The sequence below is a fragment of the Ptychodera flava genome, chromosome 7, assembly GCF_041260155.1.
Source record: "Ptychodera flava strain L36383 chromosome 7, AS_Pfla_20210202, whole genome shotgun sequence".
Taxonomy (NCBI): Eukaryota; Metazoa; Hemichordata; class Enteropneusta; family Ptychoderidae; genus Ptychodera; species Ptychodera flava.
In genome coordinates this window covers 45382757-45410702 of record NC_091934.1, presented here as the reverse complement: position 1 = coordinate 45410702, position 27946 = coordinate 45382757, and the positions used below count along the sequence as shown (strand labels likewise).

General features: G+C 34.7%; 1 protein-coding gene across 1 annotated transcript; it reads right to left on the bottom strand.

The window, feature by feature from the left end:
- Positions 1-1249: 1249 nt before the first annotated feature.
- LOC139137675 (E3 ubiquitin-protein ligase BRE1A-like) lies at positions 1250-27501 on the bottom strand. The gene is made up of 4 exons (XM_070705886.1): positions 26626-27501; positions 7782-7919; positions 6604-6907; positions 1250-6062 (listed from the first exon to the last, which is right to left on the bottom strand). Exons 1-4 carry the CDS (start codon positions 26927-26929, stop codon positions 5816-5818), a joined length of 993 nt encoding a protein of 330 aa, XP_070561987.1. The 5' UTR covers positions 26930-27501; the 3' UTR covers positions 1250-5815.
- Positions 27502-27946: the final 445 nt, after the last annotated feature.

Sequence of the window (27946 nt, the reverse complement as noted above, 5' to 3'; positions counted from 1 at the left end):
TTTTCGAATTTCAAAAAACTAAACTGGTGAAAAGTTTTCTTACACCAAGAGCTTTAAAATGAATACCCACAAGGGGTATATCAGAAGAGATTGTAAAAGTTTGAGAGTCAGAATACTAATGGTTGTATCTATCCCTGAGTTGCGATCTACATTAAATCATGATTGATAGTTACTCCAATCATAACCATGAACATGCCGTTTTTGAACTATGTAACTATTTACACTAACTAAATGTGTTTTGACATTCTTTGTCCAGTTGCAAGCGAAATTTCCATTCTCTTATACTTGAATAATTAGTACTTTCAAGCTCCATAAGCTTTATCTTTTGTCTATTTTTTCAGAACTTTTGTTTTGTGGTTTCCCTACACTTTCTGCATCGAATCCCTAAACTGTAATTTAATGCCAAGTATTTAGCATATCAACACAACCTATATGAGTATAATCTCCATTGTTATTGTTGAAAACTGTATTCAAGTCCGGACTAGAATTCATTTGTAAACAATAAACAATGATCACTACACACATACAAGCTGTGTTGACAAAAAGAATACTCAAAATTTCAGCATGACAAATGGATTAGGGTCAGACACAGTAGTTGAGATACAGAAGCAGAATACTGAAAAAACTTGCCACAATTACATCTTATGTCCCTTTAAATAAAAATATGAGTGTTTTCTTAATTTTGTCTGCTCACTAGAATACAACCATAATTGTGCAAAATCGAAAGCGCCTCCACAGTGTTGCAATCCAAAAGAGATATGTCACATGACTCAGCTGCCTCTAACCTGAATTAAATCTCTGAGAGAGGGTGGTCATACAGATCGGGTATAAGAAAAGCGCCCTTCACCAGAAAATATATCTCTTGAGTAGACCCTCTACGACCACAAAGATCGGATAAGAAGAGCGCCCTCAGGCGATCTTTATCATAAATTTTTCAGGTATTACCAGTTGTTCTGTTGGAAAAAGTCTGTGTTAGAATTCAGTTTGCGGAAGGGTAGATTTGTTGGTACTTTTCATAGTGTGTCCTAAGGTTTATGAGAACATAACACTGATTGTTGTACTTCATGGAAAACGATACTTGATTACAGATTGACTTGCATTGTCTGTATTTGTATTCTATGTATTACAGCAACACTTCACTCAAAGAATTCGAAAACTTTTGTTAGACAAAAGTTGGCATGATCATACTTCACTTGCTTTCAGCTATTCAATGAAAAATTGGAATTAAAATGAAATCAATCGACAAAAATTGTCCATGAAATGCATTCTTTTATTGTATTCACAGAACTTGTGAAAGTTGTTCCACGGACATTGTAAAAACGGTTTAAAAGATTTCTACCAAATCACAGACACCCACCACATCTAGTCTGCAGTGCTTCAACACCCATAATGTATCTGTGATATTGTTGTTTGCCATGGGTTCAAACTCACACAGGTTATGGTTTTGTGGTGGCACCAGTTGTCACAATCATTGTATTAATACTATTTACAGTTCAATGTGACCATCATTATTGAAATGAAATTGGAATTTCTATCAATCCAGTTGCTATCACAACTGTCCAAACAGTGGAAATAAAGCCAATGCTAAATTTCTTACTTGGTAAACTGGAAATAATTCATACATTACACTATCGTAAATTCTATTTTACATAATTTACATAACCAGCTATTTGAAATGTGTGTATAGATACATATTAAGTCCACAATCTGGAGTATCAAAAATAAAGCATTTTTGCATTTGCATCTTACAAGACGAATTTATACAACATTAGTGACCAATTATTTGGGACTGCATACTCCGTCGTATGTCATTCTTTTCAAAATAATTGTACAACATACAAAAGTTTGCATGATAAGACACTGGCTTTTGTGTCTATCAGTGACTTTTAAAAGATGAATATTAATTGTGGAGTTTTGCAGGATTGAAGATCCAATGTTAGGCATAGAGACATTGCAAATTTTATGAGGAAATATGACAGAAAAACTGTTTTCTGTACATTACAAATACGCATTACTTAACAATGTTAGCTTTTTTTGCATTGTATTTAGAAATAAACCACGGCATTTAGTCAATGATCAGGGCGCTACAAGTCAGTACTTTGACAGCAATCGAAGACGTCATAGCTATATAAAATTATATTAAAAACTACCAGCATCATTTTTGTCTTCTGGACAGCCATGTGATACCAGGATAACTGGAATTCCCGGTATCAAGTAGTGTGATGTTACCATGGCAACCAGAATACAGGATTACTCTTATGTATATTTCTATCAAAATACAGACTAATATAGCAAGCATCCAAATGGCAAATTAATAAGCCCTTTCACAACAATGGTTTTCCCCAAACTCATTGTTATCTATGGTGATTGTGGACCTGTTTACAGGGAATTAGGGGTTTGCAGCTTGAAGAGAGAAAAGTCTTTGTATTGCAAGTATAGCACACCAGGAAATGTGTGTCAACATAGAAAATCTGGCCAAATTCAGATTAATGACATAACACGTAAAAAGAAAGTGAGCAAAACCAACATTTCTAGAGGGCGCCATGGGGGAACTAAATGTCAATTGGTCATTACGACAGTGGAACACAATTGATAAAAAAGCAGACAGGCTACAAGAAGGACATGTTCACAGAAATGAAATTTCTGACAAAGCACAAATTAAAAGGGCAGAATTCCAACAACTCAAGATAAGGTTAGGTCACAAAGCTAATGTTAAGATTTGCTGAAACGATCTGACAGAGCGGCTTTCCTGTCAGATGGACAAAACTTAGAATGCAATGACACAGCAGCAAACATCGATCATCATTTTGATCAAGTCAACAAAACAAAAACAGCACAAAACAACGATGATATATCTAAGAAAACAAATAAACTTTCAGTACTTGTCATAAATAAAGCAAGCTAAATCATAAAAACTTAATATTACACCACATTCAAATAAATAATGAAATAAATTCATTTTTTAATTTACATTGCTATATTACAGAGAAGGTGTCCATGGTATAATTTAAATATCAGTTACAGAGAATTTTGTTGGTTATAATGTAGTGAAGCTGACCCATATGTGATATCACTGTCTAATATATGAACAAGATACATTCTTGTTCATCATCAATCTGTGATATTTGAAACAGATCACCACTTCAATCTTCATATCTCTGCATTTTATGCAATACATATTCCATGCGATGTTCATGTGATGTTCATGAGATGTTCATGTGATACACATATGATGTCAGAATCATACAAATTTTTTCCAGAATGCTTATAACTGCCAAACTTTTTCAATCATAAATTTGGCACACACCTACCTGAATATTTTCAAATATTACAATGTTATAAGACACTGTACACATGTGAAGTAAAATTCATAATTTTCATTAAAAAAAACTTAATTTACATATTTTCTTATTATATTACATGTCAATTGTATAAACATAATTTCTGTTGCTGTGGCAACATAAGTGTCTGAGATCACATGACAACAATTTAGAATTTGACATAATTCTTTGTTTGAAAGCACACAAATTTGAAACTTACACGCAGAAGTCCGTGCAAGTGACATGCTTTTTTAAGTTTTGATCGAATACATGTATTCTCAAACCACGCAGACAGTATAGAAAGTTGAAGGATATCTGAAAAAAGAATCACTGTCAAAAGGAATTGGTTTAACCTTTTCACCGCTATGGTTTGACCTATATGCATTGTAAGCTATGGCAAAGTTGGACCTCTACACTGAGAATAGGGGTGAAAGGGTTTAAAACAGGCTAGTTTGGAGGGATTTTGTCTAAAAAGTAGAACACATGGAGGGATTTTATGTAAATTATAGGAAGCAGTCTAGTTCGCATTTTTTTAAAAATTCTAGTACAGAGGGAATGATGTCCACATCCTGAAAGCAAGTACCGGTATATTGTAAAGGAAAATTGTGAAATAGGTAGGAAAACGTAAATGCGAAAAAAACAATGGAGGGAAGTTTATAAGGCCAAGATAGAATTTAAATGGATGGAAGTCGTTTTAAAATGTATAATAGCTTTTCTAAGTCTAACAGTTGTAACAGCATGGAGGGAACTCGATTTTAAAGGAAGTTTTAGGTGAAGAAATTCTCAATTGTGTCTACGGACAGAACAACATGGAGGGAATTAGTAAATAGGAATGGATGGAATTAGTCAGAAAGTGAGCAAGGAGGGAATTGAGTCTAAAACAGAACATGGAGGGAACAAGTATAGTACAATAGCAAGAATGGATGGAATTAGTCAGAAAAAATGGAATTTTACATCAAAAAAGAGGGCAAGGTGTGGAGGGAATATAGTCAAAAATATAACATGGAGGGAATAGGTCAAACCCGGAATTCAAATGGACCACAGTACAAACCAACCCACGTGTATAAACGCACATAGACGAAGGTGTATTTCCACACGCGTTAGTGCACATGTGGGTTTGTTTGTACCGCGATCACTTGATCTCTTGGGCGTACTGAGTCTGTGTAGAATGCATCACATCCTTTTTATTCCGGAGTAGAACCATTAGTATAGTACAATTGCAAGAATGGATGGAATTAGTCAGAAAGAATGGAATTTTACATCAGAAAGTGGGCAAGGCATTGAGGGTATTACGTCCAAAAGCTAAAACAACATTGAGGGAATTCTGACAACACAGAAAGTTTGAATTTAGAAAAGTTTAAATAATAAATTTTCAAATGAGTCACTAATTTGACAGCTGAAACACAAGAAAGTTGGAAGGAGTTTCTTGTTATGTCTAAATGCATGCTTGAATAAAAATAAGTTTTGAAATTCAAAGAAATTTGATATGCATTGTTCTGGAATAAAAGACATTGACTTAGTGACTGCAATGGCTTGAAACCAAACTTCAAGTTTCTCTGTACCACTCTTTTGAACCTGAAAACTCGATCAAATGTGACTGTAGACTTAGCTTGTGTCTGTCATATTTCAAATCACAAAAACATCATTGTGACATAATACTCCCTGTTCAACCATTTTAAAATCTGTCAAGAATACTTCTATGTTTGACATGATACTTCTTGTCTGAGTATTCCACACTGAGCTTATGATCAAAAATTTTGAAACGTTCCATCAACAACTTAACCTTGGCTTCAGATTCAGATTGTCGTTTTGTTTCAAGCCACAGGAGTCACAAGCATCGTGTACACATCACTAGACACTGCACAGTTTGGTTGTTGCTGATTACTTTCCTCTTACGACTTTCAATGTGGGCTGTGATTTAATTCATGATTCTTGGTGAAACACTTTTGGTTATTTGACCTCATGCCATATTAGACCTCTGAGAGGGATATTTGACCTCTGGGAGGGAAACATGGTTTGTTATTTGACCTCTGAAAGGAAAACATGGTTTGCTGTTTGACCTCTGAGAGATCTTCTCCTGTGTTATCTGAATTCAAATGTTATCAGAGCTGAATATACAAAAACTTAAGTTTACTGGATTTTAATGGTTGGACAATAGCCTCACTCTTGTTATTATAAAAAAAACAAAAGCAACTGTGAATTTTTTGCCTGAGGGCAGCATTTTGCATCCTTGCAGAGAAGCCATCTTGTGACCTGCTATTGTAAAACTTTTCATCCACGGATGTGTTATCACCTTGTTTTCACTCAAATAAGGTTTGTCTTCAGTTCTGCTAAATGATCAATAGTTCGCTGCTGATGAAGGTGTACATCAAATGCTGTACTCTCAATTTCCATTTGCCGTATTATCGATAAAGACTGATGCACTCAGGGAGACTCGCACCTGTGACCTTTGGCCTCTAGGAGTCATCACCTGACTCCCTCACCATGGTAACCATTCACAGCGCTTTCACCAACTCAGAGAGCATGTGTGAGTAGTTCTGTTCCACACTAAGTGAAGGTAAAGTAATACTTTTATCACCTTCTTTGACAGAGACCATGGAGAGTTGATGTGTAGCCACAGTGCTGTGTTTGCAGTTTTCAAGTGATAACATGGGTAAGAGACCCTCAGCAATGTTGTCCAACATGTACGGATCATCTCCTTGGAGTGGGCCTTTGCTTTCAGTAACCTGCACCCTCTTAGGTCTGTGGAGGGAAAAGAGGAAGTTTTTTATTTTCTAATTCAGATATCAGATCAGAGAGTATTCCCACCAGTCATGACATCTGTGACATGTACTGGCGAATCCAGCAATGTGGAACTGGTGAATTTTGAACTACCATAAAAACCCCATCAATTTGACCAGAAAAAAAATAATTACAAAAATTAGTAAGATTTTAAATAATTTTAGTAGTCTAATTATTAGGAATTTAACTTTTTTGACAGTTCCTCAGTGATTATAATGCTTACCATTTTGGATGATTAAAAGATATAATGGGGACTTTCCTGAAGTCTCGACTAAGACATTCTATTCTGTACATTGTATTGTTCTGTGTATGTTATCAAATATAAAATGTTCAAAACAGCTTGTCACGATTGGTGGGTCGCATTATTAGAGATTAAGAAAGTCCCAATTTCCATCGGTGGTCAAACTGATAAGAGTTAAATATAATTTTGTTTTGAGAAAAAAAAAAAGTGGTTGAATTAATTTCTTGCACAACAGGTTTCACATTGCCATAGTGTTCTTACCTGCCCCTCTTTATAATTTTTTTCTTGTCATTTTCTATTCCATCAAAGAGAGTCACTAGTAAGTCAGTTTCTGCCGATGACGCTGTGATAATCCTTGCTGGAGGTCTAGGTTGTATTTGTGGTCGTTTCACTGGTTTACTATCTTTACTCTCTTTTTCTTTTTCCTTTTCTTTTTCCTTGTCTTTGTCTTTCTCTCTTTCTTTCTCTTTCTCTTTCTCTTTTTCTTTTTCCTTCTCTCTTTCTTTTTCCTTTTCATCTTTTTCTTCTTCTTTTCTTTCGTCAGGTGGGGTTACCGGTCTGACATCTGCAGACAAAAGAACCACAGATATTTGATTTCATAGTATATTGTCTTGTCATGGGAGTTCATTCCAAATCAACTGTCATATTATTCATTGATTCAACACTGTAGATGTCACAGTGATCTGGCACAGCTGATTATTCAATCAATGGATGCTTTCTTAGGGGGCCTCCCACAGCTTTTTAAAGCAGATAAACCACCTAGGATTGTATTAATTTGTAAATATAAGACTGTTCATTCTAAGGCCCAGTCTTTTTCAGTCTTGCCAGCATGTTTTGCATGAGAAACTAAACTAGTTTTTCATCAGCAATTATAGCTATCCCTGCATATGAAATGTTCAAATAGTTTTTCATCTTCTTTCCATGTTTCATGACATTTGAGTATTACATCTTCAATGTGTCTGTAATGAACTATTTCTTGGATCAGAGTTTACCATATGAATTGAAGTTTTAGAAAATTTATACTTTTAGTCTGTGTTTCTCATAACTTTCGGGAAACTATATTCTCCAGTGAAGGTACATATACTGGGGAATTCACACCCATCTCCTTGAAAGAGTTCACTTGTCAAAGGTAAAAAATCTAAACAACTCATCACTAGCTCAGTTCAGTTCCAAACTTGATGTTTTCCAGATTTTGGGGCCAATAATTATCCCAAACTGTAGACATCCAAAATGTTGGAAAAATGGCACATGTAACACGGGTAGTTGATGTTTTAACCCTAATTCATCACCATGATTTGACCATATCCTATTGCTTTCTATGGTATAGTTGGGCCTCTACACTGGGAAATAGGGGAGACAGGATTAACCAGCTATTGGTATGACAAACATTCTATCCTACCTAGAGCATATTGAGGACTCCAAAAGTTCAGTGACCTTACCTAGGACATCTTCACCAGCATCCTGTTTATACAATGGAGGTAGTACTGGATACATTGTAGCTGGTGATGCAGTGTTGATGGCGTTAGGTTGCTGCCAGAAAGACTGCGGTAATGCTCGTAACTTCATCGGTAGTGGATCTGTAGGAAATTAAAAGACAAACAAGTCAATAAGTGCAGTTGAAAAATGATACAGCAAAATTATGTTGTAATTTCATCAGCACTACAAACTGGTAATGGTTTTCCTTTTGAGAACAAAAGTAAATTTTTGTCACCTTTACAAAAATTACCCCGGTCAATTTTTTCCGATTTTTGCCAAAATTTTGATAAAAAACTGAAGCCAATGAATGAGATGTCCATTTTATTTGAAATTATCGAAAAAATTACAGCAAATTCATAATAAATGGTAAAATGTTGCACTTAAAATTGTGGTGGGAAAAATTACAGCACTCATTGGCTTAATAACACTGGGGGAAAGCTGAATCCTACAAAGTGTTATATTACAGGTGTGGTCAAATTCAGTGGTACAATGTCCAGCCATATAAGTTTCACTTGGACCTGCAGATTTGCAATGCTAAGAATCTGTCTGGTTAAAATCAGTCAAAACTTTTGCCATATGTCACAAGGACACATAAAAGACAATGGCTGTAATGTCACCGCATAGACACGGCATTTACCTTGACCAATGAATTTAGACCTAAATGTTGAATGGCTTTGCTGACATACATATGAATATCAATTTTTTGAACCCATGAAATGTGCATTAGAAATGGTTTTCTTATCCTTGGCTTTGAGCCAAGTTGAAGAATCAAACTCATATTAGGGATTTTACATGAAATTGATAGACAGCTACAATAATAATAAATTATATATCAAAAGAAAGCTCTCTTCAAGACCAATTGATTGCATTTTCTTTGATGAAAATCGGTTCAGTACATGCAGAGATATGTCCTGTTGAATTTGAAAAAAACTTTCTCCTATTTAGAAATTATGCCATGGTAGACACCTGTAGTTATCATAACCACCAGGTGACCCCATTTTGAACATTGTTTGAGGAAACTAGAATTGCAATTTCTTGTGCTTTTTGCAATAACTCAAGGATTTCTTATTGAAAATTGATGAAATTTTTTGTGGATATTGCTGACGAAATGCTCAATGGTTTTTAATTTTCATAAATGAAAAAGGTTATTTAGAATGCTGTTTACAAGGTAAACAAAAAACAATACCTGTAAAAAATCAAATGATACCTGTGACATTGATCGCTGTATGCATTATGTATTGTGAACATCTACAGAAATATGATAATCATATTCCATCATATTTACTTTGCATATATGAAAAAAGTTATTTAGATTTATATTTACAAGGTAAACAAATAAACAACAATACATGTAAACAATCAAATGATACCTGTGACATTTTAGAACTTGATTTAAATTTAACAAAATATTTTTTTAGATTTTTTTTAATTTGAACTTCGAATTTTTTTAAAAATTTTTTTGTGTGATTACAACTTTTATTAAATGATTATGAAATATGTCTGCTTAATGTCGATTTAAAGTTAAAACAAAGAACTTTTCCAAAAAGTCAAAAAAACTTCGTTCTCAACCCTTTGTCAATGCCGTAAAACAGCAACACGCATTTATAGAATGAACAACTGCATTAAACTGGATGCAAAGTTAAGCTGCCCCGGAAATAACATAGACCCTCGAACATGTCGAAGTCAGCGATCCGAAATACAAACCAGTATAAATACAACTTTTCAAAGTCCGGGACACCATCAATGAGGAAAGAACAAATTAATAATCTATGGCCTTGTTCTTCAGAGAGAACCAAAATAGTCCCCTTCTCGTGAACTAAAGATAGAAACTAAAATTTCAGTATAGTATCGGCAAAGTGTGGTGCTCGTGCGTATGCCTACACTGCAGTGCAGTGCTGGCTTGACAACTTCCCAGTGTCTATCGAAAAATATCACCCGGAAGTCAAACTACTTCGAACAAGATAACGTTTGAAAGGGTAAAGTATGTTTCTCTAGATCCTTGCGTTAGATAAGAAATCAGACAAATCTAGCTGCAAAATCATGAACGTCGGAACTCAGCTTTAAGGCCTCCTGACACAGAACATGCGGCGAAGCGCCGATTACTTGTATGTGATTCCTGGGAGTGCCCGGATGTAAAGTTGGGGTGAAACCATACTCGCTAAAAAGGGCCTTAAGCATCATTTTTCGCATCGTCAGACTCGTAATTATTGCAGAATTACAATTAATATTTATCATAAAATTAATTTTGGGGCCGAACGTTTAAGGAAATCAAGATTTTCTTTCAAAAAAACACAACCGAAACACAAAGTTTGATCACAGATTGAGTTTTTCTCGGCCGATTTTAACGTTTGCCCCCTCAAAATGAAGCCCATGATCTCTACTTTCGTACCAACCCCAAAAAATAGTGATGCGATCAGAATAAGTCATGCGGAGAGCCTATCAAAGAGGTATATGTTCGATCTCCTTCGCGGGACATTCGAGGTCACGGCACAATGCTCATAATGGACGCCAAAATCGCCGGGACGCGTGAGTTTGTAGTCGTGCTGCTTTGCCATTTATCGTAGTACAAAAGTGAAAATTTCCCAAAATGAAGTTAAATAATAATCTTCAACACTACAGTTTCATTTTCTCTGATTATTTGGTCTATTTAGAATTAACACGAAAGTTCGGACTAGACCTGCATCGAACGCGTACGTTCAACACAAATGTCACGTGACCTAAAATCCCTACTCATAGTAACAAGCAGATCTTGTGGAGATTAAATTTCACCATTAAATAATTTGAACAACAGACTGAAACGAACAGAATTGGAAATAAACATTGGAAGGGACAACCAGAAAATAGTGGCAGAGATATTTGAAAAGTTCCAGTTATATTTGTTAAAGGGTATTAAAGGACAGGATAATCCAGGCAGAGTACAATAAATACTGTAGAGTGACACAGGAACAATGCACTGTATACACTGAATTGACTTAGTCTTGTTCAGACCTGTCCCTATATCTCAAGGTAAACCACGCACACCCTGTACACAAGGACTCTCTGTAAACGTCTGTCACCACCATTGAGATCCGGTCACACCATACTATACTCAGTCTGACAATTTACACATAAAATCTGCATTTAAATGACCTGACACGGGATTTAATTCTCTGGTCATCATTTAAAAGTGAGTGCTTATACACATTATACCCAGGGTCACATTTTCATTCTTTCCACAAAAATATATTGATATCATCCTTCAAAAGAGGGAATAAAACAGGTCAAGGTGATGAACATTTAGAAACAGGGAATCAATTCATATTGTTGTATGAATTCAGAGTCTAATATCGCCTATCACAAACCCCAATCCGCTGATTTAATAAATGTTGTAAAACACATTCTTGCCATACATTGCTACCCTGGATTTCAGAATATCTGACCAGCTCAGAGCAGGATTATCATGTTTCTGTGACAACCAATAGAAGCTCAATGTGTGCCAGCTTTGTTTGGGGATGTTGCTATGGCAACACACAATGCACATTAAAGAGATTTCTTTTTTGAAATAAGAACATAACAGTTTTCAAAAGAATTCAATAAAAAGCAACGTATTTGAATGATAGCAAAAATATTGTATCAATGAAACACCAAAATGTATTCTCCAAATATCTTACGCAAGATTTACCGGGTCATTTCTATAAAATAAGCCTTGCCTTGCGGTACTGTACTCTCCATGAAATAACCAGTAATTCAGAATAAGTACAAAATAAGCCTATCATTATTTTCTAGTATCTTGCTCAATACATTTGAATATTTGGTTTTTCACTGCGGTTGGTGAATATCTGTGGAGGTAAATAGTCTGCCAAAGGACCCTGCTAATATCTCTCCCATGTGGGCCAATCTCATTGTTTGATTGAAGGAAAACTCATATCGGAAGTGATGCAGTAACCATGGTAACACTGCACACCCAATGCGCACTGTTTTGTCAGTGAGACTAACATGTGAATGAGACCTTCCAAAACATCATCACCATAACACATCATTGTTACATATACCATTGTAACACATCATCGTTACATATACCATTGTAACACATCATCGTTACATATGGTATATGTATAAATTGTGGCATATTCATACATAATACATCATTTTAATATTACACACTTTTATTTTTTCAGAAATATTTAAAAGCCAAAAGAACACAAATTTCTAATTATCATAATTTTCATCATTGTCATCATCATCATCATCATCAAACCAATAATCTATTTCTCATGGGATGTTCACATTTGTTTTCATCCACTGCTCTCTGCCATTTAACAAACTGCAAACATTAAATTTTTATGTCTTGTGTTTGTCTAGTGCAAATATTACTGGCATACTCAATCATCATCATGTTTTTGCATTGTTTAATTACTCAGCATTGGGAAATAAATGATAACTGTAAAATTGCCAAGCTTACGTCATATTGCGACCAATGACCTAGATATTCCTAACTACCAAAATGTGTAATGACGACGAACCAAACAGAGGATATACCTGATACTTGCCAACATGTATGAGATTATTGCTACATCTCTGTCCAGTGGCTACCATGGCAACCAAACAGTATGGAAATTGAACATATCACTTTGGGCAGAATTGACACACTGGCAATGTACAATAAGAAATTATGAATGATTTTGCTACTTTTTTATGCACCTTGCAAACAATCATTATCTATTGAGATTGACGTTCACATATTTTCCAGGGCAATAACTACATATGCATTTCACATTGGCCCTTTTTCTGAGACTACCTTTTCCATCTCACATGTCAACACTTTGTGATTTACACTATGTCAACACTTTGAGATATTAATATCTGTAGCATATTAATCTATCAGATGTGAAATGTGAAATTTTAAACCTCAAGGGGAGCATTAACAACAATGTTAAAAATTATTTTCTTGGTCAATTAATGATAGATTGTCCACAAAGCTGTCACAGGCAATGTTATGGTAGAGATTGGAACTTTCACTACAATTACAGAATTGATTTGCATGTTTGTGTTGTTTTATAATGGACGTAAATAACAAAATTATCGCAGAGCTGGGTGGCTCTATATTTGAAGTGTACAGGCAACTGACTTATGATTGACATTTGACAGAGAAATGTACACACAAAGTGACATGGTAATAGAGAGATCAGTATCTTATGAAATGTTAGTTGACGCTTCAAAGGAACTGATTTTCCACTCTATGACACAGCTGTTCTGGTTTTTGAAATATTGAATTGTATCATATAGTGCTGACTGGAACTCTTGTCTGCCAGAGTAACCATGGAAACATATTTACAGGACTGACTAATATTCACATTACCTGTAAACTCAACAAAGATTTATACAACATAGTGGATGCTGTATTTCACTTCAAATACAATTGTAAATGACAAATGTCATGTCCGATCTATTTTCTAACAGGAAAACTAATGTACATGAAAACACAATGAACAGCAAATACAAATGTGCAATGGATTATTAAATAAAATTTAATGTAAATAAAATATGGTTGTCAGTTTACATATTCATATATCATTTATTGACAGCATAACCCTGAAATGAAGCCCAAATTGTTTTTATTGTATCTTTGGCGCAAAAAATTTATTTTAAAAGCTAGTTTTATTCTGTGCATGATTTGTCATTTTCATTTTTTATCAACCGTTCAGCTATGGCTGGTGATGTAACACCACTACATGTACCTTCATATTTATAGAATTACCATTACAATTAACAAATTAATCAAAGCGTCATCAAATATCTATGGATATCTGGCTTCCTCTTCATCTTTGTAATTAATTATGCGTTAGATGATCATAAGTGATAATTTGAAGTTCATGACTGTGCCAAGACTTATTGTGACCAAGACAACCAATACTGTCACTAGTGTTTATAGATATGTCTGAATATAACACAGCATGAGCGATATCAGCTTGTTTGGGATTTGGACAAAATTGTCTGTTCATATCCTGCTTTGGCTTGCAGTTAATGCTCCTGGAGTGATTTTTACTTTTTCCATCACAGCATTTCTAGCAACTAAATACTTAATTTCTGTTTTCTATTGTATCAAATTTCAGAAAGTCTCAAAGAAAATGTGGGACAAATTAGCTTTATCATGCAATGATATACAACTATACAACTGGCAGGTTCAGTGATACCAATTGTACAGTACATATACAGTATATACATATGTACTTTATCTAAGCTGGCAGTCTCAATGATATCAACTATACAGTATAGCTGGCAGTCTCTGTGATAGCAACTGTATAGTATATACATGTACATGTATACTTTATGTAGCCAACAGTCTCAGTGATATTAAATGTACAGTATATGCAAAAAGTGCATATACTTTATGTAGTCTGCAGTCTCTGTGATATCAAATGTACAGTACATGTATATGCATACAGTGCATATACTTTATGTAGCCTGCAGTCTCAGTGATATCAAATGCTATTGTGACATCATTGCTCACAGACAATTTGTCAACACTGGTACAATTGACAACCCTGAAACTCAGTCAAACAGTCTCTTCACATTGTAGTAATTGCTTTATTTGTCCTTGGAAAGTGTTAGAGCCCTTGCACATATTGCCATGACAACCTGTACATTCAATGCACCTGAAAACTCTGAACATACTTCACTTTACAAGACATGTATGGACAGGATAATTGAGCTGAGAACTCTAAGTGGACTGTACTTCTGAAAGCAATGAAATGACAAATTGCTAAACCAGGGTATCCCAAGAGTTAGCTCCTCAGTACTACACTCTACCATCCTTCATTCTAAACCACAGTAATTCATAGAATTCATAGAATCAAAAGAGGTGTAATTATCCTATCTCATATCATCACTTGATACTAACAATATCATCCCATTTACATACTCTTATCTAAGCACCATCACTATACAAGGTCATATATTATAACATTGTGTAATCTCACTTCTAATTATGATATTAACGCCTACAGTAATTATACTGTTTTTTGAGATTCTTTAATAATGACAAAATAAGAATATTGATAATAATATTACTACTATTATTACAAATTATTATTACAAATTATTATTATTATTATTATTATTATTATTATTATCATCGCAATATAATTTAAATTTCCAATATGTGATAAAAAACAACTGGAGATATATTCTAAAATTAAAGTTAGAAGCAAGTAAAAAAGAACCCACATGTGTACCACATGTTCACATAATAATATAACAACATCCTTTGTTTCACAAGTCGCAGTCAAGATAAATTCCACTCGGTCCATGGATACCATGGATACCAAACAGAGGTTTCTGTAGTCAGTAAATTTATATGACTTATTGTTCTGACTGACCATCGAAGGCAAAATCTCAATTCATCCTTTCCTTGTCAGGAGTTCTTGTAAAAAGTTCTCCAAATCTTGATAAAACTGAATCAAGAGTTTAAAGCATGGCAAATACTGTGGAATGACAACTTTACAGGATGGAGTTACAACCTACAGGACTATGGGGATAGACTATGGGTAGACTACGGGGTAGACTATCTGCTATTGGGTTGGGTAAGGGTGGGGCACACGTATCGTAGTTATATGGTACTTATTGCTAGGTCCATGTGACAGTAATAGCTATCACTTCACAGAAAGAACAAGCTTTAGCTTGTGTCACAGGTTGAAATTCATCACAGAAACTTTCAACTTTGCGTGTTTTATTGAAGTCGTGCACAGATATAGGATGGGAGAATCCCTCTACATGTATGAATGATAGGACTCTGGTCTATAAACTTGTCATCCCTGTTTGCAAATGATAAAGCCCACAACACCATGAATAATACCTGCATCTTACCAAAATATTCTTATCAAAGGGTATATTGATATCCTAAAGGATGTTGGAATCATTTTTTCCGCCTGGAGATCAGAATCTTGCCAATAAATCATTGCTACTGTCATTTTCTGTAAGCCCTGTGACTGTAGATTGAAATACCCACAGGAAGAGAATTTACAGTCCACTCAATACACAGCATAAAACTTGAAATAATTTTGATCAATACCAGCTACAAATACAACACCTACTTTAGAAAGTCTTTGTGCAATTCATAAAATGTAAAAGCTATTTAACGGCAAGTCCACAGATTTAATAGTCTGCATAGGCTTTCCACATAAAATCTTGTCTTAAATAGTTGACTTAAATGTCTGGAGAAGGGAATTAATGAGTTGCAATATAACAGAAAACAAGTTTTATGTTTCATAAAAAGTTACGGTAACTCATTATAATGTAACGTTATGTAATTAATCAATGTGATATATTGATCGTTATATTGCAGGCAATTATTTTGTTGAACATGGATGAATGGAAGAGACCTTCACATCTTTCTAGAAATAAAAACTTTACCAAAGTTGACAACTTCTAATTTTCCATGTTGAACGTTTACAGGAGCTATGATGGAAGACATTATGTTCTAAAAATCTAAATATTTCATTTACACTATAATTGATCATTGTCTAAAAATCATTAATATTTTTATGACATGCCAACTTGTGTTGATACTTTCTGCCATTTAAAGGGACAAAGTCGGCCATTTTTTATGAATTTTGTTTGATGTAAGATACTTCTTATATTGTTTGACATGTTGAAAGATACTGAATGAATGGGTGACCATTCATATATTCAACCCCAATTTTAGACAATAAATAAAACCATCGCAAAAATGAATTGATGTTCATGACCATTAATTCATTTTCGCCATGGTTTCATGTATTGTGTCTAAAACCGGGGTCGAAAATATGCATGGTCACCCATTCATTCAGTATCTTTCAACATGTCAAATGATATAAGGGACCGTCTCAGATTGTCGCAAAAGTTCAAGAAACGAAATTTCTTCGTTTAGATCAAAACCCCCTCCCCCCTCCCCCTAAACGAAACTTCAAAAGTGCGAAATGTTCATGTCTGCCTGAGAGTACAATGTTGCATTTTGCTATAGCTACTAAAGACGTATTCCCCTTGCCACATTACAATTAAAGTAATCAATCAGATTTGAGTACTAACAGGCCATTTTACCACATAAAAGTTTCATTTTATTTTACTTTCCCTTTTTGCATCTCTTGTGCTGTTCTTTGTCTTTGCGAACACCACGCAATTTGTACTTGGTAGGGGCGGTAATGATACTTTTTGTCTTTGAATAATTTGATGAATGAAATGTTTAGGATATAATGTTCCTATCGGTAAATTGTGTTTGGGGCACAAACGAGATGGAAACAGTTACAAATTTTTTGGCACGAGTGTGCAGTTTTTCTTTAATTTAAAATAAACACACAAAAACTTGTGATCACAAAATAAAAGTGCAAAACTGAAGTTCACTAATTGAATGGAGGTCAAACCCCCTCCCCCCCCCTAAACGAATAAATTTCGCTTTTTGAACTTCTGCGACAATCTGAGACAGTCCCTAAGTACTCTCTAGTATCAAATAAAATTCATTTAAAATGGCCAACTTTGTCCCTTTAAGTCCAAGCATTAGCTTTTTCATCAGTCATTTGGTAGGATTGTGACTTCATCACATCTAATATCAATCAATTGGGACTAAAAAAAATACATATTAGCTTTCTTTCATCCTTTCACCCGATCACCCCTATTTCCAAGTGTACAAGTCCACACAATCCACGATAAACAATTGGTTGAAACCACTTTACCAAGCATCACCCAGGAGACTTTGTATTTTACTGGTTATCACTCTGTGAATAAATATTGGCATCCAGGACATTGACCTTTGACCTGTATTATTTTTCATGTCATAAAACAAAACACTCAATGTTTTAAGTCGAACAGTGTTTTATGTCAGTAACACTGACAGATTATAAGATTTTTAATTAAACTTTTTGAGAAGTTCTCCAAGTTGCTGATAATGAAAATTTATTTTAGGACAAAAATGATGATTTATCATACAGTAAAACAGAGAATGTTAGCAGAATATGACAAAAATCATCAACTTTAATGATATCTACATTAATTTTGAAATCCCTGCATTTAAATACAGAAAGAAATCATTGAAGAGTTTGCCTTTTTTAAGTTCATGCGTAAGTTTTCAGACAAACTGCATTTAAAATGAACAATCTTCGGAAGAAGAAGTGATGATCTATGGTGGTGATGGAAATAAAAAACCCTATTATGAAGTTTTTAAAGTAAAGTGTTAGATAATTCAGTGTGAATTAACTTTTTTAGCTGATATGAATATTCAGATGGTGACAAGTGACACCAAAGCTGTTTGTGTGCTTCAAATGTGTTAACACTCCATCAACATATGAAATGTTTTGTAAAATCAATAAGTCCAATTTTTGCTGATTTTACTTCATTGGAATGAAACGGGATACCATGCTGATAGGATAATATTAAAAACCAATCATTGAACATCTCAAATTCCACACACTGCCTGTATCATGCTTGCTCTTACGAAAGACAATTTTACTATTAATTACAACTCAGAATTAACTCTTTGGTAGACTTGAAGACTAAAAGGCAACAACATCTTTCTTGAAGAAATGTCTGATAACTAAATAGTAAATGGTAAATATCTAATATAAACATGACCAGGCGTTGGAACTGCACTCAAAGGTCTATGGGACCGATACGACCAATGTAAACAGTAACACTATCCAAGGAACTATTGTGAGTGATGAAATAGTATAATTTAAATGTTGCAGCTATGATAATTAGGTGATCTAGATATTGTGCATGAAATACATTGTTTGTACAAGAAACTCGCACAGGCACAGTTCCGATGACCGCTTCCCTTTAAAGAGACAAAGTCAGCCATTTTTCATGAATTTTGTTTGATATGAGATACTACTTACATTGTTTGACAAGTTGAAAGATACTGAATAAATGGGTGACCATGCATATATTTGACCCCAGTTTTAGACACAATACATGAAACCATCGCGAAAATGAATTAATGGTCATGACCATAAATTTATTTTCGTGATGGTTTCATTTAATTTATCTAAAACAGGGGTCGAATATATGCATGGTCACCCATTCATTCAGTATCTTTCAACATGTCAAATGATATAAGTACAGTAGTATCTTGCATCAAACAAAATTCATGAAAAATGGCTGCCTTTGTCCCTTTAAGATGTTGAATGTATTACAACTTATTAGCTATTCATTCACCTCTTCACAAACACAGACAAATGAACAAGCTTAAACGGCCAGTAGCTTTAATCTTTGAGAATTTTGTCATTATTTTTATTTTGCGTGTTAAAGCAAATTATTGTTCTACTACCAAAGCATGCTAAAGAACCTATTTTTTTAGTTTGTCAACACAGTGTCTAAACATGTACAATGTTTATTGTTTACATTTGAATTCTAGCCTGGACCAGAATTCACTTGTCAACAATAATAATGCAGTCTACACATGTACAGGTTGAGTTGACAAGCTGATTACTGTGTATCTATAAATAAAACTGCTTTTGGGAGTAGAACAAGAAACTGCAGTTGACATTTAAAGTGAAAATAGTGAACAGCTGTACTGGCCCTTTAAATCTTCACTGAATTTTTTCCGACTTGTATTATTAATATAACATTCCACGTAAACAGAAAATGTATCTGACTGCCCTTGAAGCTGAAAGTTACACTTTGTATTGGTGAGTTTGAAGTAGTCCCGAATGATAACTAATTGTTTTGTTAATTATCTCTCATTGTTTGTTCATGAGTTCAAAGTACCCATACATCAACCTCAGACATCTATTTTATGAGTGCAGCCATTAAAATGCAGTCACGACTGACCGATTGCTACTTTATCATCTTGTTTAAAGCAACAGACTATATCGGAACATGTGTTATCAGATCCTAGTACAGTTCCTAGTTACAAACAACTGTGTGTTGTTACGTCTGCCTAGTTACGGACACACAATAGACAGTTGAACTCCAGAAAGTTTACAAACTCTTATTTTGGTTTTAACTGACATTGCACAAAAACAAGAAGCATACACCATACTGATTCAATTTTTTTTAAATATTCTCTCCAAATTTCCATTTCCTATCTAAGCTTTGTTCAATCTTACCAAATTTACGAGAAATAGTTTTTGAAAATGTCGAGAATGCTACAAATGTGTTCATAACCTGCAGTATTAGCAAATGCACTCTACTTGAACTCTTGTTGCCATGGAACTTTACAATATACTTACTGGCATTAATTTCTTTCTGCCATAAATTTTTTCCCTTTTTAGAAGCTTTTTATATAGTATGTATTGTCTTAATGTTTGGTGTAACTACAGTGCTAGACAGATGTCAACTCTAAAAGTGGCTTATCATAATGCATTGCGAATAATTTTTGATCTTAAACGTGATGCGAGTATCAGTCACAATTTTGTATCAAGAAATATTTGGATTTTGCTTCATTGCAACGAAAGTTACTATTGAACTTTTGCAAAAGATTAACAGAAAGCAAGAATTCTGTAATATACAGTTGTGTTAATTCTGATTTTTACTTTAATTCAACTTTCTGGCAGCATTGTAGGAATGTATTGCATTAGTATTTTCAGTAGTTTTTTTATTCTTTTATAAAATTTATTTTTCGCTGTAATGCCTACATTTTAATGTTTTTCTTGGTATGGGCCGATGGCCTGAAATAAAGGTAATAATAATAATAATAATAATAAATGTATTTACTAGAAATTAGAGGGAAGGACAGCAATATATTATCATGCACTCTGAAGATCAATATATCTTGAACATTGATCAATATGTTGGCAGTTTTTCTAAAGGTACATATCTTTTGATTCAGCTCAAATTTCAATTATAAAGCTGCCAGTTGGTTAAAATACATGCAATATCTTTATCATCTGACTTTGTCTAGGTGCTTGCCTGTCTTTTTGTCTGTTTCTCAACTTGAACTTCACAACCCAGAAGACTATCAATTTAAAGGGGAAGTTAAAACAAATGTTTGGAATTCCTGTGTAAAGATTTGAATGTTTAGAATGTCTCTTCAACGTTGCCATAATTTTAGTATTGATCCAATGAGTGACCTATGACCCTTGGTGATACCACCATTGTTTATGTGTGTTGCCAACACAAAGGTCTGACGGTAGCTCAAAAAATTTTCTGACATCAAATTTGCAACACATCAAACATTTGCACACAGCATGAATAAATAATCGTATATCACATTTGTACAACAGATCATCTGATTTCAAAGTGACAAAATTCTGGGGTTTTATTTGTGTGTGTACTACCTTAAGTTTTGTTTGCATTTTTGGTATCTTGGTGTTCAGTTTTATCGAAGAATTACTTCAGTAACTGCATCACTGATATTTTTTAGAGTCTGCAGACAATACAGATATTAATAGGGTAGCAATGCAGTTTTTAGAACCATTACTATCAATATCGACTAAAGTTTTAATGTGACATATTCCTATAACATTAATTTCATTTCCAGTAGACACTTCTGTGGATTAGTGATCAGCTGGCCAGCATCTGACCCCCCCCCCCCCTTCCCAAATGTGATAACTTTGGTTAAGTCCATATGGATTTTTAACTACAGTAAGAACTGTATATTGGACTTTGGCTGTGTAGGTTTAAATTTTGACCACAAAAAATTGGCAGTCAATGCTTTATTATAAGTAAGTACTGATCCTTTGAAAATAAACTCAGGCAGTGATCTTAATATTCCTCACACTGCATGTTAAAGAACCAAAGGAGACAAAAATCACAAGAAACAAGATCAGTAAATGCACTGAGTAGGAAGACATTGTGAATGAAATCCAGACAGGAATACAGGCTGAAATTACACTATGGCATTTGGTTGTGTTGGTATATATACAAATAATACCTTTACAAAGTCTCTACAATCCATTTTTTAGGTTACAAAACTTTTAAAGAGAGGATGTTGATATCACACTACTGACATTTGGTTCAATTGTACCACAACTGTTTGTATATTTCTTTGTGAAGACAAGGATTAGCAGAGGATTATAGTACACGGGATCATTAAATTTTCCTTGAAGAAACAAAATGCGCCTGAAGTGCCTATGATAAAATAATACTTCTGCAATGCATTTTTGGCATTAATCTCAACATTTTAGCTGTTTTTATGTGACAAATATAATATCTGTACCTTTAAAATTAAGGCAGATGAAAGAAAGTTTGAGAAATTCCTATTACATATTCAGTTACTATTTAGGAATTTCTTGGAATTTCTTTGATTTGTCTAATACCCGTAAAATGTGACATGATGTTGAATCATAGAAAACACTTGCATGTCAGTAGCATTCCACATTCCCTTAGAAATTATTATCCATAAAAATTTAGCAAACCTCAAATTTCTGAGAATGTATTTATGTAATTATAACACTTTCTCTCTTCTAACCATGTTACTACTATTACAGAACTCATTCAAAGTGTTAAAAGTAAAATCAGCCATTAATTAGCAAATAAACACAGACCATTATGTAAATATCCTGGAGCAAAGTGTATTCATTTTATGATGCAAATATATTACTAATTCCATTTCTAAAAATATTTTCTGATGAAGTTTCAAAATTGACTCCTTTTTTCTGAGGCAGACATCACTTTTCATAGATGATTTTCAATTTCACCTTGGTTTTATTTCATATTTTCCTTTTACTAACCTCTGTGGGTGTTTTATTTTTTATTTTGTTGATGTACATTAGGGAACAATCAGTATTGCTGGAAGCAGTTGAAAATATGACCCCATTAAGGTATTGCCATGGCAACCACTGACAACAAGAATGCCTCTACGCAATAGTGAACATCCTGTTTTGTGATTGTCACTTTCCAGGGTATTAATCCACTACAAATGTAAACCCTAGACATCTTTGTAAGTCCTTCAGGGCGTTTCTCCCTACGGTCTGGCTATTAATAGATATGACAATGATATCATATAAGAGGTCACTGCTTTTTTGATAAATGTTCATTTTTCTCGCATTGATACAGCTGACCTTAGCAAAAAAAATGGATCAAAACAGTGGTTTGACATTTTCTATAAATGTAATTGATGATCAGTGTCTAATGGAAAGCATAGCGGGACAGTATGTTTTGTAAAACCCAGCAGAGGATTTATGATTTTTGTTTCTTTCCAGAATATTTAGTATTTGGGGAAGGTGACTATGGCAACTGTTTCACTCCCTTTACCACAGTAGTTTGGTCCAATCCTGTTGTTTCTATGATGACATTGGACCTCTATACCAGGAAATGGGGTGAAAGCAAACACACTGTACAGACAGTTTCTGAGCTTGGCTACTGTTTTCCATACACTCATCTACTGAGTCTGTATCACTTTTTCTCCACATAAAATGACCATTTCAAAAAATAAGGACACACTTTGTTGTATTTTTCTGTTAAATATTATAATTTTTAGGAAAAGACTTACAGAAAAGCTGTTTTTATAAACTATATATTCACCCCTGACTGCCTGTAAACAGGTCCACAATCACCTTTCATAACAATAGGTTTGGGTCGAACCATTCTGGTGGAGGGGTTCAGGGTATCTGCTTTCTACAAGTACAATTGTTCACTGTGTCACTATCAAGATGTAAAATTCACTGCACTGGTCAATAATCAATGTAATCAAGAAAACAGCTGTCGGTTACAGGCAGAAATGAGCTGTAAAATCCTTATAACAATCCAAGTATAGATATTAACCCTTTGAGTGCTAAATTCAATTTTTGTCACCTGTATGAAAAAAACCAGTCAAGTTTTTTCAGATTTTTGCCAAAATTTTGATAAAAGACTGTGGCCAATGAAATGCAATGAACATTTGGTCCAACATTATCAAAAAAATTACAGAAAAATTCATTAAAATTGGTAAAGTGTTACACTAAAATTTTAGTAGAAAAAAAATTACAGCACTCAAAGGGTGAACCAGTTGTCAGAAAGTCAAGAACATGAAAATATGATAAAGTCACTGGAATCACAGATACGACTGTCACAGAATGTAAATCTTAATTCATAAACTCAATATTGATTATCATTTGATACAAAACTACTAGCTATTATATTTGCCTTGTTAGGATAGAGTAATTCTCCAAAAATCCAAACCTTGGCTCTGGACAAACTCATTTCACAATTTCTGACTTCAATGTCACAAATCAAATCAATTTTGCAGCTAAGCGTACTCATCACCATGGCAACAAAGGACAGAATTATGGGAAACAGAAAAGCCACAGGTGATGCCTACAACAGTAAAATGAACAGAACTGTTTTATATTCTAAACCATGACTTTCATATTCTTTCTTGCATAGAATTTCTTTCTACCAAAAGTGATGTTTTTCTTTTCATTACGCTTTTGGTGAGTTATAGGAAACTGCTACTGTTTGCTATGCTATAATGATCATGTTCAATTAATTTTTTTGAAATCCTTAATTTTGATTGACATATTTAATTAGGAATTTGATATTAGTTTGCTTCATATATTACACTGGTTATAAAGTTTGTCTAAGAAACAGATTGATACCCTATGAGTTCAAGGCGTGTACGTTTAATGAAATACCAATGTCACATGGTAAGAAAAAATTGCACCGGGCAAATTCTAAAATAAAAAACCTCCAATAATTTTACAGGAATGAGGTCAGAAAATATCACTGACTGTAACTCTAGTCTCATTACCAATCACATTTACTCCAAGGAGATGAGCTGTACAGGTGTTGTACCTTGCTGTTGTCAATGTTCCAAATTCTTGACAGCAGCATTGTTATCTAGACTTTAATCAGATAACAATATCCTGTTGTAAAAAGTTTGAAATTCTCTGTAAATTTTGGCAAAGAGTAAGGATAAAGATGAAGGAAATAATTAAGCTTTACACTTTTATGGTGGAAAATACAGTGTATTGTAGGAGTAAAAATGACTGCAAAAAGTTTCAAAAATGTTTTATTTTCTTTCATGTCAGTGTGTACACTCAACAAAATAATGAAAAAGTAGGACAAAATTTCACTCAGACCTAATTAAAGTACTTTAAGAGTCAGTTGAGACATCTACCACCAGATGGAAATTGGAAAAAAATAAAATTTCTGTAACTTGGGAGACTGGAAACATTTACATTTTTATTTCAGTGCACAGTGTCACATGATGAGATTTAGCATTAGCTTCAAAGCAGTTGGAGATAGGGTAACATACAATTTCCTGGTTTATTTGGCAATGCAATACACCAGGAGTTGCTACTGTAAATTTGCAGGATGCTGACGAAGACATCCAGCTGTTTAATTTAACAGTAAAAAGATTAACTACAATGATTTTAATGTCTAGATTTCTTGCATAGCTTTGGAAATTACTGGTAAGTGAATACATTTTGACTTCTGTGATATTTTAATTTCCCTACGTGTGAGATCTGCATTATACTATTGTGAACAAAACAAATCTCTATTAAAGGACTCAAAACAACCTGCAACATGTACACGCTTAATCCCTTTATACAGGCACAATTATGTCACACTGTTATTCAGACAATCAGTAAAATGTCTAGCATGTCTCCTAATCTTCAAAAACTTTTGTTAGTCAAATCAAATTTCTGAATGAGAAACCACACACTCCTTACTGACACTCAGCAGAGATATAGGTTTTAATGTAAAATAAAAATAAATGCAGCCTAGTATAACAAGCTCTCTCACCGTAAGAACTGTTTCACTTATCTGTCAAGGTTTTTATGTGTACTGCAAAATTTTGTTTGTATAGTTGAAAGAATTGCAGCATAATGTTTTCATTTTATAAGATGTGAATTTTTTCCAAATCAAAAATGCTTGGAAATTAATTAGCATCTACATTGGTCAAATTTTGTTCTAACTCCACCTGGCACTGTCATTTACTCTCATTACTTTAATTTCCTTATGGCGCCGTATATAAAGTCTTCATGCATATTTCATATGCAATAACCACACCTAGATCACATGACATAGGTTTCAATGAGGAAAAGGGAACAAATTTAATGACATTGTTTGTAGCATTGACCAGGTTGGCAGAACTTTCTAACCACATCAATGAATATCATGGTTATAAGGCCAAAAAAAAGAAAAGAAATGTTTCTGGTCAGCGCGCGCGTCACTTGAACAACAGCGTGTCACCCTTTTTTTTTCTGTTTGTGGCCGGCGGCCGTGGCTGACACCAAACCAAAATGGCTGAAGAGAAAGAGAAAATTCTTTGGGGGGCATGATCAGTGACTGCATGAACAGTATATATGTGACTATATTGATAAAACTATAAAACTGACCCTCCTCCCTCCTTTGAGGGAAAAATAAAAAAAATAAAAAAAAATAAAATTCGCGTCGCCGCACCATTTTTTAAAGAAAGACCTGACCAGAAACATTTCTTTTTTTTTTTGGCCTAAGAACCAATATTTTTTTCCCTGAATAAATTATTCTAGTATATTGACAAAGAAACTAAAATTGTCCATTTGCTAGTGTATGCTGTTTTTTCTATTTATCCGAAGTATTCATTCAATTTATTATAAATTTTCTAAAATTATATGATTTAAAGATACCACAAGCTATACTGGGAGAAGCACACACCTAGATTCTGATTTTAAAGGTCAAAATTAAAAAGACCTCGTCATCAAGACCTTTAATTTCAATGGGATTTAAGTAATTACCTTTCCACAGGTGTTCTCCCTGTACTTTGAGTTGTTGCTTTTGTTTTCAAGACTGTAACCAGGTTTGTTGGGTGACTGTTCACTAGTTTTCTGCCCGAAGGCACCCTCTGTGAATTGTTTACGATAAAACTCATTCATTATCCTGGATGTTAATCGTAGCTGCCAGTTTCGGGGGGGGGGGGGGGTGGGTGGGGGATAAGGGGGGCACGCAACTTACCTTTTTTCGGTTTAGGTTTTGGCAGACCGCCCAATAGAACAAGGGGGTCCTTCTTTCTGGTGGAAACAAGGCAGTCTGTCGTAAAAGATTGTTTCTTTTTCTTATGTTTTGGTTGTTTAGTCCTTTGAAATGTAAAGGTGTGTCCATGGTGTTTGAATCCAGCAGTTCGCACGTACGTTGGTCCGCTCGATGTGCTACTGCATGGGGACGTAGGACACGCATCTGGACTAACTTCATCATGGTCCGAATTTTCTTCGTCAGAGCTCCCACTCAGTGCGAGCGTTGGTCCTCTTTTCCCACTCATATTGTAAATAATCTACAAAGAGATCTGCAGTCTTGGATTAGCTCATGTAAATTGTCCGAGGTTCAATTTCAAATCCTATTTTGGCGCGTAGTAACAACTACTGTCGCCACTGGCCACTGTTCCGGAAAACGAATTTGCCGGCTACCTCACTGCCGCTGAACAGCAGTACATAAAACGAAAAGAACCCGATCAGGACACACCTTAAACCGATATTCACCTGGCAACACCAATATTGGATGTGTACACCGTCCGTCGTCTGCCGCTACGAATCGGAGACACGATAACACACAAAAACAGACCGCCCTTTACGCGCTCTGTTGTCGTCTGAACTGAACAGTCAGACACGTAAACCGCTAAATGACGGATCGGGCCGGGTTGGACTCCCAGGTACCAGACTTTCACGGCGATCAAACACTTGAAACGACTATCAGAGGCCTGCAGACAGCAACTAAAGAGCCATTGCTACTGTGCTTGCCGGAAACCTTCAAAATCGACGTTTCGTGGCAGAAATGGCGACGATTCCGAGTTGTTTTGATATGGTTGCTCTATCAACACTTTCCTGTAACTAAGTTCAGGAGCTAATCAGCTGACCTGAATACTGTAATCTGATTGGATAACTGTGATGTCATCGATCGACCCCAAACTCACGGCGGTAAAGTCATGTCATGCCGAGTCGACAGAAAATCTTTCTCGGACGTGTACTTTTTCCGAAACAATGCGTTCTGCCACCGATATATTGCAGCCGTTACAGCTTGAGTGACTTAAGATACCACGTATTGTAAATTAGGCTCGTCAAATATTTGTGACAGTGGAAACATTCGAGTTCAAAATGGTTTTGGTATTGACAGGGCAAGGCGGGCTTTCAGTCGAGCAAGTGCTGTCATGTTCGAATCGGTGTTTGTTCAAGTTTATATAAGTGGAAGATCTCAAATGTATTTATTTCGGTCCACAAGTCGACTCATTTTTATTAAATAACGAATCAACGCATAAGTAACTTGTCTTAGGATGTCGGTGATA